This window comes from Lutra lutra, chromosome 9 (genome assembly GCF_902655055.1).
Source record: "Lutra lutra chromosome 9, mLutLut1.2, whole genome shotgun sequence".
NCBI classification, from domain to species: domain Eukaryota; kingdom Metazoa; phylum Chordata; class Mammalia; order Carnivora; family Mustelidae; genus Lutra; species Lutra lutra.
The window spans coordinates 41,056,476-41,068,679 of record NC_062286.1 but is presented as its reverse complement, the minus strand read 5'-3'; the positions used below and the strand labels follow the sequence as shown (position 1 = coordinate 41,068,679).

Here is a 12,204-nt window from a genome sequence, read left to right as displayed (position 1 = left end):
AATTTTTGGGGGGGAGGGGAGGGAGAAGCAGGCTTCCTGCTGAGCAGAGAGCCCAGATGGGAGGCTTGATCCCAGGACCCTGGAATCATAACCCGCGCCAAAGGCAGACGCTAAACGACTGAGCCACCCAGGCACCCCTATGTATTTAATTTTTAAGAAACAAAATGAAAATGAAAGACTGAGGGCCGTGTATACTTTCATTTAATGTTTCTCTAAAGTCATTCTAGGATCGATATGTGCCAGGGCCTTATTCTGTTGAGCTGGTTGCTGCACAGACCCTCACTGTGACACCCAGAACCCTTCTTCCCAACCTCCCTGCAGCTTTGAACTTCCTCGCATCTGCGACTTTGTTCGTGTGTGGGGGAATCGCTGTAGAAAACTCCCTGCCACTTGCGATGAAAATAGTTTTTAGGTATTCCCATTCTGCCTTTCAGTCGCTTTTAAGATGGATGCTCTCGCCAACACTTCCCCAGTGTGGATGGCACGAGATTCACTTTTTTAAACTTTCCCGAACTGGCTGGAGAGGGATGCTATCTTAAAGTAATTCTAAGAGGCATTTCTTTCAGCACGAGGATGTTGGGTTATTTTTTATAGGCTCTTTGGCTTCCGAGGCAGCCCTGTGGACGGCTTCAGAGGTCACAGGCACACAATTTTCCTTCGCAACGAACCCAATCCGAATCCTTTCTGAAACGAGGACGGTGCATTATTCGTTGACGGACCTGGTCTGGAACTCTGCGGCTAAGGCGATCTTTGGGATTTCAGCGGCGGCTGACTTTGGGCACCTAAATGAGGTAAAAAGCCTGGGCTAGGGAGGGGGCGCGTTGGAACCCCGCAGGAAGGAGGAGCGGAAGGGCGCCCGCGATATTCCAGGGTGCCATAAATTTGCACGATCCTCTGTCCTACGCATCCGGCGAGGGCAAGCCGACTGGCGGGATCCGTGCTCCGAACTCCAGGCTGCGAGTGTCCGCGGCCGGTCTGTGTGTCCGAAGCTTGCCCGCAGGGGGCAGTGCCGCCCGCCAGCGCGCCGCTGCGGTGGGAGGGGGTGTGGAAGCGGTGCGGAGTTCTGGGGGTTCTTTGGAAGAAAGTTAGGGGATGCCTAGTGGTGGGGGCGGTGGGCTGGAGGGTGCAGGCGGGCCGCCGGGCGAGGCACAGGGGAGGAGGCCAGGGCGGGGAAGGGGAAGGAGGGCGAGGACGGTACGCGCGGCGGGGAGGCGCAGCCCCCGGAAGGTGTGAGTGAGCGGTGTGCGAGTGTGAATGCAAGTGAGTGTGTGCGCGCCGGAGCTCTCCGGGTTTCGCGAGGCGCGCGGGTGTCAGCTTGCAGCCGGGGCTCCTCCCTCCGGCCCCCCTGCCCAGGCCGGCGATCCCTCCTTCCTCCGCCGCTCGCCCCTCCCCGGCGGGCCAGGCGCTGGGACGCCCCGGCGGAGCAGGCGGCGGCGGCGGCGGCGAGGAGTTGGGGAGCGCTGGGCTGGGCGCTGCCTGAGGGGCCCGAGCCGAGCCGCCCCCGCCCCGGCCCCGCCGCGCCGGCCCGCTTCCCGCGGGGCCACGCCCTGTCAAACTTTGTTGCTGCGGCCGCCGCGGCGGCGAGCCGAGCGGGCCGGCGAGCGGGAGGGAGAGGGAGGGGCGGGCGCCGGGCCGGGCCGGGCCGGGCGCGGGCGGCGAGGGGCTCGGAGAGCGGCGGCCCCGGCCCGCGCGGCCCCACCATGCCCCAGCTCGGCGGCGGCGGGGGCGGCGGGGGCGGCGGCGGCGGCGGCGGCGGCGGCTCGGGCGCCGGGGCGGCCGGCGGAGGGGACGACCTCGGGGCGAACGACGAGCTGATCCCCTTCCAAGACGAGGGGGGCGAGGAGCAGGAGCCGAGCAGCGACAGTGCCTCTGCGCAGCGGGACTTGGACGAGGTCAAGTCGTCCCTGGTCAACGAGTCGGAAAACCAGAGCAGCAGCTCGGACTCGGAGGTAAGGAGGCTCCCGCGGCCGACCCCGGGGGACCCCGGCCCCGCTCCCGCTCACCCGCCCTCGCCTTTGTGTCTCCTCCTCAGGCGGAGAGGCGCCCGCAGCCCGCCCGGGACGCCTTCCAGAAGCCGCGGGACTATTTCGCCGAAGGTACGTGTGGGTCGCCGCAGCCCCCAGTCCCGGGCCCCGTTGCGCCCAGCGCCGCAGCTCAGGCCGCCCACGGTTCCTCCGGCCCCGCGGCCGTGCCCCTTCTTTCCGCCCCCAGCGGCCACAGCCGTCCTGGAGCGCGGTCCCCGCCCCGGGTCCCCTGCCGCCTCACCGTCCCGGAGTCCAGGGCCTCACCCCCGCCTCGGTCTTGTCCACAGTGAGGAGGCCCCAGGACGGCGCGTTCTTTAAGGGCCCCCCGTACCCTGGGTACCCGTTCCTGATGATCCCGGACTTGAGCAGTCCGTACCTCTCCAATGGACCCTTGTCTCCCGGAGGAGCGCGCACGGTGAGTGCCTGTCCGGCCGCGCCGGGGCGGGTGGGAGGCCGGGACCGCGGGATGCGCCCCGCGGCTCGGCGATGGGGTGGGGGATGGGGCCGGCCCGGGAGGATCCCAGGCAGAACATGTTTGCGGAGTTGAACTATTCTGTGGCGGCCGAGCGGTAGGCTGCGCTGGGCAGTGTCTGGATGAAAGTAAAGTTCCAATACATTTTCCCCTTCTGTTGGGGAGAGGCTTTGGGGTCCACTCCAGGGGGTCTTCCCTGGCCTCCAAAATTTCGTTGCTGGCGGTAAAGGAAAACTTGGATTTGTGCCGGCTTTTTTTAGCGCAGGGGGCGGGGGGGCCTCGCTTTCCTTCCTGGAAATCCGTCAGCTTTCCCTGGCGGTTGGGCAGTGGGCCGGGGGAGCTGGGTTGGCGACGTTGCCCCCGACTTCAGTTTCACTGAGCGGCTGCGAGTTGGTTCCTAAGAAACCCAGGATTCGCGGCGGATTATTCACACCCCAGCCCCCCACCCCCAGCCGTGGAGCAGGGGCCTCAACTGTTCTGTGGAGCTTGGGATTTTAAACTCGCCTAGATGATTTGGAGGGTGACCCGAGGCATTCTTCAAGTTGAGGAACTTGGCTTTTTCCCTCTTTGTTGCCGGCTTTTCTCATTTAAAGCGAGCGCTGCGACACTTTAAACCTGTTAATGGGCGCGCATTGTGTGCTGCGCGCTGGCATTTAGAGCCGTGATTAAGCAAATTGACCGGGCCCCAGACGACGTGCAAATGAGGGAGGATTCCATCGCCCCCTCACTGGCCCTAAACTCGCGCCCCCCGCGTCGCGAGGGGCTCAGCGCTGGGCTGGCAAGGCCTTTGTGTCCCCTGAGCCGCCAACTCACCCCACCCCGGGGCCGACTGCCCAGGTGCTAGGTCCGATGGCGGATATTCGGTGAGCGCCTACCTCCTGTGACTGTGTGCCAGGCTCCTGCGCGCTGTCCCTTGGGCGCCACGCGCGCCATGGTGGTTCTCTTTGCTTACCAGTGCCCGCCAGTTACTTCTTGATTCGGGGGCGGGAGGTGTTGGCGCCTCAGGAGCAGGTCCGACAAACTCACTTTTCGTTTAAGCTGTCCTTAAATAGTGATCACAACTAAAGGGCCGTTTGAGAAATGCCTGGTGGGAAATGGGCGCTGCTTGCTGGCGTGGTACAGAGTCGGTAGAGAGCGGAGGCACCGTGGTGGGCTCGGTGGAGGCGCTCTCCTGGCCGGAAGGTTGTGGGAGTGGTGGTGGGGGGCTCTGACCTGGGGAGAGGGGCGTGGGACCACACACCTTCACCTTTCAAGCCGGGAAGCCCCCGCAGCTTTGTCCCTGCTTTGGAGCACCCCAGGAAGTCCTGAATCTAAGCTGGATATGGGCATCTGACTGGTGCCTTTTCTCATTCATATTGAAAGTGGGTAAAGTAAAAGTTGAGCAAAACAAGCTGCATTGACTTTGTAGGTTTCCATTGATTCCTTTCTCTGTGAGCAGGTGTAGCTCGTTTCTGCAAGCTTTGAAAGCTCACTTTCGCTCGGGTCCCTGTCACTTTGTGAGAGATGCTCGCAAAGTCCCATTTTTACATTTACCATTAGATGTCTGGAAAGTAGAGTCTGGGAGGCATTAAGGTCCATGAGTCAGCACTGATCCAGGTCCTGGTGCAGATAAAGTCACAAGAAATGTCCCAAATATGACCAATCATTTCCCTGGAGCAGGCTATTCCCTTCCACCCACCTGATTCTCTTTAGGGTGTTTTCATTCTTCCTCTTTGAACGGTGGCCCTGACAACTCCGTCTTCCTCTGTTGCTCCCCACCCCCACCCCGAGAGCCCCAGGGGGATGGTTTTTCTGTTTGTGTCCATTCCCTTCTTTCTGTCAGCATCTTCTACTGTCCTTTCTTCCTTCTTCCACCTTACATGTTCTTTTGCCTAAGAACTTTCACAGACTGATTCTCGCTGGTACCGGGGATTCCTGATGACTAAATTCAAGCCTGCTGGGGAATTTTGGAGCCCTCCTTGGAGAAGCCAGCCTTTCTCTGCCTGTCTCTGACTGTCCCTGCTCTTTCCTGCAGCTGTTCCCTGCCCAGGCCCATGTCACTGTCTTCCTTTTAAGCCTCCAGGGACGCTCACATCTCTTGCTGTCAACCTTTCCTAAGGAACTTAGGGTGCGCTGTCCCATTCCCATACATAGATCTGTCCCCCTGATGAACTGTCCCGACAGAACTAAGTTCAGTTTCTCTGTAGTTCCTGTGCCCCTTCTGTGCCCATAATTGTGTTAGGCCCGTCTGGTTATGAAGTTCGTTGGGAATGTTTCCTGCCATTAGATGAGCTCCAGAACCTGCTCCTTTTGACCCTCTCCTTGAACATCATGGGCTTTTAGGAAAGCAAGTGAGGAAACACTTAAGTACTTGATTGTCTGGATGGTAAGGTTGTGATGATGCTTTTCCTGTGGGTGATTATATTATAATTAAAGGGATTCTCGAAGTGGGCAAACTGTAGGTGCAGACAAAGTGACCCTCGGTTGGGGTCCAGACCTGGTAAAATGAATGCAGATAGAGAGGGGATAGGGGAGGGGTGGGGCAGGGCAGGGGTGCCTGGAATATATGATCTGCTCTCTCTTGGCATCCCAGGTCTTTTTGTTGTTGTTGTTTTACTACTACATTTCACGACCTTGGGCGTTGGCCTTCTAAAGCCTATGAGTAGTATAAAATTAGGTGACTTCAGTTCTCTGCTGCTCTCCCACTTTCTGGAAAAATCAAGCCACAAGCAAAAGTTGGGATTGGCTGGGATGTTCTCAGGGTGTTAATTGACCCTAGGAATTGCAAGCAGCAGGGCTGCAACACCCTCATCCCCTGGCGTAATTCCTGCCGGGCTGACTGGGGGGCGGGGGTGGGGGGGGAGGCAGCTGGCCTGTCCTGCAATTTGGGCATCTCTTCCCCATGCCTTACCTTTGCCCTGCACTCTGGCTTGCCTGGGAGGCTGGGAAGTGGCCTCTTCCTGAGGCTCTTTAGAGAAGAGGTCCCCTTAGTCTGGGGTGTGTGCCAAGCCTCCCGCCCACGATTCATTCTCCTCTGGAGCCCTGGGGACCCCGTGGCCTGTGAAGAGATGGAATAAGAGCCACAAACCGCCTTTCGCTCCTTCTGAGCGAAAAGGCTTCACGAGTTTACTAAACCACGTTGGTGTCGTTGACGGGTTTTTCGTTAGGAAAACGTAAGCCAACACGGGAGAAAGTGGATGTCGAAAATAGTGTTAGGACTAGTAAGGGCCCAGACGAAAATGCTGAATGTGGTTCGGTGACTTAGCTTGGAGCTGGTAGAGAGGCGGTGGACTGCGGCGTGAGTGCTGATTACAGTTTGGAAAAGAACAGTTGCCAAGGGAGTCTCTAGTTTTGGGGTCCAGTTTCTACATTTAAGAGCTACTATCATGTAGCTCAAGTGTCGTCCGTGGGCACCTTCCTCACTAGCTCCACTCAGGTTTCTGTAGGAAACAGTTCTGTTCTCCAGATGTGTGCCTGCTTTCAGTCCTTCATATCCCACCGCTGCCCATGGCCAGCATCCTGGATGTGCCACCAACGAACCCCAGCAGACATCTTTGTGTATAGAGGGAGAAGTGGTCTGTCTTTAGGAATTGTATGTAGGAGTGAATAAGTAAATCCTTTTCTTTTGGAAGATCAGTATATAAACATGCTGCTTTTGGTAAAATTCTTTAAAGTCATCTCATCTAAATATAACTTCTGTCTCCTTCCCCCTCCCCCAAATATAACTCAGTGTTTAATGAGAGTTTTTTACATGGAATGAGCTTTTGCAGGGGCCCTGCCTGGGTTGCTGCAGTTTTGGCCTTGAATTTCTAGGGTGATGGGATGACAACGGGTAACAGTCTGTGGAGGGAGCTTGAACGCTGTCTTTTTCCTTTGGGTAGGTGGGTGGATCTGGTGGGGAATGCCTGACTTGCTTTACTTTTGGGAAGTTATAGGTTGGACTATACTCATTGATCTCACTTATTGGGATTCTGGAGGAGAAAGTAGGCTAGGATACAAACAGAAATCTAACCTTGAACAGAGTGTTCCTGCCTTTACAGTGATGTGCAGTTTTACCCCAAAAATTGTGACCTGAAAAATAATTTAAATGGTTAAGTCATTGGAAGCTGCAATTAATCCAGATCTGTACGGTACAGCTTCCTACTTGCGTTCCAGTTTAAAGTCAACTTTACATGCCAAATGGGGAACTTTAGATCGGCACCTTCAAGATTAACTCGGAACTCCTCAAGTTCATCTGATATTTACTGAGGACCTGTCATGGACAGCAGGAAATAGGATAAGTAGGCCCAGCTTTGCCCTACAGGGCTTAAAAATTGAGCAGTATGAACATAGACCACTCTATGGTGTTGAGAGTCCACAAAATCCAGAGAAGAATTTTCAGAGGAAAGAGAATAGAAAAGTTGTTTTGGGCTAGCATGATCAAGGAACACAGGGAGAGGAAGTTGTTTTGAACTAGTCCCTGAGGTGCCTGGCTGTCGCGGTTGGTGGAGCATGTGACTCTTGATCCCAAGGTTGTGAGTTCAAGTCCCACACTGGGTGTAGAGATTACTTAAAAGTAAAATCTAGGGGCTGCCTGGGTGGCTCAGTGGGTTAAGCCTCTGCCTTCGGCTCAGGTCATGATCTCAGGGTCCTGGGATTGAGTCCCGCATCGGGCTCTCTGCTAGGCAGGGAGCCTGCTTCCTTCTCCCTCTCTCTCTCTATCTCTGCTTGCCTCTCTGCCTACTTGTGATCTCTCTCTGTCAAATAAATAAAATCTTTAAAAAAATAAAATAAAATCTAGAAACAACAAACAAACCACCCCTCCCCCACCAAAACCTAGACTAGTCCTTGAAACTCAGTCATTCTTTAAGTCAAAGTGATACTTGTTAATTATAAAAAATTGAAACAAACAGTACACTCGTCTTCCACCCCAATTAGGAGGTAGAAGCCAGCACTGGGAGAGGAAAGGCCAAAAGTTCAGGGCTGTTTGGGGTAATACAAGTTATTCCATTTGCCTGGAAAGAATGAGGGGCAGGGGAAGCCTTGAATGTCAGTGAAAGAATCGGTCTTAGTCGAAAGCAGCAGGGAGCCATTTAAAAAGTTCCGCTGGGAAGTGATGTGACTGGTTTGTGTGCTTAGATCATAGTGATTGGAGGGAGAGGACCCGGAAGGAGTATGAGGGTTAGGAGACTCCTAGGAATCGGGGCAGAGGTGAAAAGTGTCCAAGAGTATCTGAATGGAGAGGAATGGATAGGAAGGGAGAGACTGGAATGGTTGCTTGAATTTCTGCAGAAAGGGGTAGGAAGTGGAGGCAGAAGGTGGCTGATGTCACAGTTAACTCTCTAAGCCTCCGTGACCTGGAGGAATGCCTTCTTCTCAGTGGGGCCCTGATGTGCCATCTTTGCCTGCCGCATGCTGGACAGATGCTCACACTGGCCATTTTGGCAGTAACAGAGCTCACACAGGCTGTAAGGGGCTTTCGTCTGGAGGAAGTGCTGAGTTTCATCGGACATGCATGGGGTCTGAGGGGATGATGAGTGGATAGTTGATATCGCAGCAACTAGGTGACGCAAGAAGGGACAGGATGCTCAGAGCAGAGAACGAAGTCGCTGAGGCAGCATGGAAAGGAGTCTCACCAAGGTAAGAGGCATACCTAGATCCTGTGACATCCTAGAAGCTGGTGCTCCATGTCAGATGCCATGAAGAAAAGACGAGAAGATGGCGGCGTGAAGAGGAGCTTTGGGAATGTAGCAATTAGGAAGTTATTGGTGCCCAGTGAGAGAAGTAATCCAGGCAAGTGGGGGTGATAAAGATAGGGAGAGATATTGGCTCAGCACTTCCCAGCTGCGTGCCTGGGTGCTATGCTGTGGATTGGTCCCAGGGAGTGTCCCATCCCTCCTGTAGCCAGAACCACAGCCCAGATCGGCAGGCAGCCTCCCCTCCTGCCCCCTGTGTACCTTACACGTTTTCTGTCTACCGTAACTCGGAAGATGTTGAAAACCAGAGTCCGGACAACCTGTTGAAGTTTGGAAAGAGGAGCCGGGGCTGTGGAGAAGAGTCTGTCTGGGACGCTGGAGCGGGAGCTTGTTTGTAGGGCCGTAGCGTGGGATGGAAGATGAATAGGGGAGAAGACGGGAGGAAGAAGGGATGGGACTAGAAATGGGAAGAAGTCCGTCTTGTTTCAGTGATAGATGTTCTCCTGATTGTGCAGATGAAGGTGTGGAAGGAAGCGGGGTGGGGGTGTTGGCAGAAGGTGAGGGGCAGTGTATCGGGTGGCTGGATAGTTTTGGTATTCTCAAACCAAGGGCCAGTCGGCTAGGGTGAGGGTCCTGGATGTTTTGGCAGTACAAGCCCTTCCTCTGCATCCCATGAGAAAACCCAAACCCTTTGGGAACCTTTTCGCTCCGTGTTAAATAATGAAAGGTTGTTGATTGAGAGCTAGGACACACCTGGGACATGTTTCCTCGTTTTAATGTCTGCAGCTGGCTGATTTTGAAGGAGGGTAAAGATGGGAATCAAAACACAACTCATTTGCTGTCAGAGGCAGTTACTGGGATGTGATAAATAATTGGGATGGAAAAGGACTGTCCTGCTTAAAAGCATGTAGAAAACTGTCCAAATGAGCTAATCTGATAATGTATTTTTGGAGGTTTTTATATGTCCCATGCTTTATTATCTTCTCTCAGACTGGATTGGATTTCAGGGACAATGAAATAAATTGCAGTTTCCAAAACCTTGGCATTTCGGGAATAAAGGGAACACAAGGGAAATAAAGGGGGCTCGCCCATTCCTCTCTACCTTATGGGCGGCTCAGTGAGCAACGCTGGGGTGCTGGAGATTTTCTTTATTAGACTCATAAGGTTTTAGAGACATTCTGAGTTACCTCCATTGACAGATACCTTTAAGGTTCTAAAATAAATTTTGGAATCCTAAATATTTTTGTTATGTATATAGCCTGCAGATCTTCATGGGAAAATGAACAATTAGTTTAGAAATACATTTCAGAGTTTGAGAGTAAACCATAAGAATGTTTTCCTAAACATGGCCCTTTTCAGAAGCTTTTGTGGAAGTGGTAAGGGGTGATAACTAGTTACCTGGAGTCCTCAGGACGGGAAATAAATTCACACTCATACTCCCAGACTGTGCTATAGCATTTTAGAAATCTCAGTGGGGAGTTGGCTTCCAGAATCTCTGCCTCTGCCCCTCCCCCCATGCACATGCTCTCTCTCGTGTGCTCTCTCTCTCAAATAAACAAATCTTTTTTTTGTTTGTTTTTTATTTTTAAAAGATTTTTATTTATTTATTTGACAGAGATCACAAGAAGGCAGAGAGGCAGGCATAGAGAGGGAGAGGGAAGCAGGCTCTCCGCTGAGCAGAGAGCCCGATGTGGGGCTCTATCCCAGGACCCCGGGATCATGACCTGAGCTGAAGGCAGAGGCTTTAACCCACTGAGCCACCCAGGCACCCCTCAAATAAACAAATCTTAAAAAAAAAAGAAGAAAAGATACCTGTTTCATTCAAGAGGAACAAGGCCCCAAGTTTTCACCATAGTTGTAGAAAGTAACCATAAAATAAATAGAAACAAAAAATTCCCGAAAGAAGAAACTACAAATAACAACCACATATGTGAAACTAATGTTTAGCCTCCTAGGTAGTCAAAACATGCTAATAAAGAAAAAAAAATGCTAATAAAGAAAAGGATCTATTTTTTCCCCCTACCAAATTACCAGAGATTTTGCCTTAATATGACTTTTAACTGCTGGCACATGTATGGTAAAGTGGGTACTCTCGTTTGCTGTTCCTGAAGGGTGTTAATAACCCCCCAAGGGCGCCTGGGTGGCTCAGTCTTTGGGTGTCTGCCTTTGGCTCAGGTCATGATCCCAGGGTCCTGGGATCGAGCCCCGCATCGGACTCCCTGCTTGGCGGGAAGCCTGCTTTTCCCACTCCTCCTGCTTCTGTTCCTTCTCTTGTGTGTCTCTCAGTCAAATAAATAAATAAGATCTTAAAAAAACAAACAAACAAAAAAACTCCACCCCATTTGGAAAGCACCTGGCAGTAGCTCTTAAAACCTTAATATTTCTTATAGCTTCTAATCTGCTAGGAAGTAGGTACTTGTTATTCCCATTTTGCTGCTGTGGAGGCAGACTAGTAGGGGTCAAGTATCTTGTTCAGGGTCACACCAGTGGTAATTGATGGTGCAAAGATTTCAACTTGGTTGTGAGTTTAAAGTCTAGGTCTTCCCAGTCTACCCTTGTGACTGCTCATGTGCCTGATGTAACTAAGTCCTCCTCCCATGGTGAGGACAGCTGACCTTTGTTTCTCAGTTCAGAAATCCTGATGGGAGTTATCAGTTGTGGTGGGGGGTGCGTAGATTTGTCCTGACTTAACAAATTGGACCTGGGAACACACCTTCCCAAATAAACAGCTGTCGAAGTGAGCGGCTGGGGTTTAAGTTGTTCTAGGAGGACTGTACTCTGGAGGACTTAAATAACCTCTTGTGGGTGGCCCCCAGAAGTTCACCACCGCATGTTACCCTCTTTGGAGAAAAAAGTGGTTGTCTACTAACATTAGAACTTTTTTGAACTTGGGGACAGTTTTTCCTTGTTGAAATGGGTGAGGCCTGGGGGGAATACACAAGTGCGACTCCGGTGTAGAAGAAGGTGGGAGGAGTCAACTTGCTTGCTACCCTTGCAATTTGTATTACAACATCGTTTGGTTAATAAACCAAGCTCTGGTGAACCAGGCATGCAAATATTATTCCCTTATTGTTTATTTTATAAAATATCGGATAAATTCGTTGCCTTTTTAAAGGTCTCTATGTTAAAAACCAGCTGCGGTCATTTATAACTATTTCAGTAAATTGACTATTAAATAAATACCAAACATTTACACAGAGAAATATTTTAAGAATTGCAGAGATTTGGGGCGCCTGGGTGGCTCAGTGGGTTAAAGCCTCTGCCTTCAGCTTGGGTCATGATCCCAGGTTCCTGGGATTGAGCCCCACATCCACCTCTCTGCTCAGCAGGAAGCCTGCTTCCCTCCCTCTCTCTCTCGGCTTGCCTCTGCCTACTTGTGATCTCTGTCAAATAAATAAATAAAATCTTAAAAAAAAAAAAAGAATTGCAGAGAATGTATTAGTCTCCTCTCTACTCCCCTTTCTGTGTGTGTGGGGGGACAGTGTGGGTGTAAGATGATTTGAAATTAGGATTCAGGTCATTTGGTGCTTTTTCTTTCACTTCCCAGATTATCCTTCAAGTGGTCTCTTTCTGAAAACAATAACATGGTGGAAAGATTAACAGGAGGGCCTTCTGAGTATGGTTGATAGAAGCTGGGGAGACACTTGGGGGTCCTAGCTAAGCCCTTCTGGAGATCTGGGTATTACAAGACACTAAATCTTAGATAAATGTCTTATACCTCATACAGTGAATGGGGCCATTATTTGTAGGAACATCTGTCAAAAAACATGCAGAAAACAAAAAAAAAAAAATAAGTGAGAGATAGTAAAACTATGATTAAAAGGATAGCTGGACCTAGGGACATCTGGCTGGCTCAGTTAGTGGAGCATTTGACTCAGGGTCTTGAGTTCAAGTCCCATGTTGGGCTTAGAGCTTTATTTATTTATTTGTTTAAGAGGCAGACAGAGCACAAGCAGGGGAGGGGCAGAGGGAGAAGGAGAAGCAGACTCTCCACTGAGCAGGGAACCTGTTGTGGGGCTTGATCCCAGGACCCCAGGATCATGACCTGAACTGA

General features: G+C 51.9%; 1 protein-coding gene across 2 annotated transcripts in view; it reads left to right on the top strand.

Annotated features, from left to right (window-relative positions):
* Nucleotides 1-1,197: 1,197 nt before the first annotated feature.
* TCF7L1 (transcription factor 7 like 1) overlaps nt 1,198-12,204 on the top strand; it is a 153,110-nt gene continuing 142,103 nt past the window's right edge. The window contains exons 1-3 of one of the 2 annotated variants that reach the window (XM_047744286.1): nt 1,198-1,949; nt 2,033-2,096; nt 2,312-2,439. In XM_047744286.1, coding sequence (XP_047600242.1) covers nt 1,701-1,949; nt 2,033-2,096; nt 2,312-2,439 — 441 coding nt within the window. In that variant the 5' untranslated portion in view covers nt 1,198-1,700. The remainder of the gene's footprint in view (nt 1,950-2,032; nt 2,097-2,311; nt 2,440-12,204) is intronic. The other variant, XM_047744287.1, reaches the window with a different exon arrangement.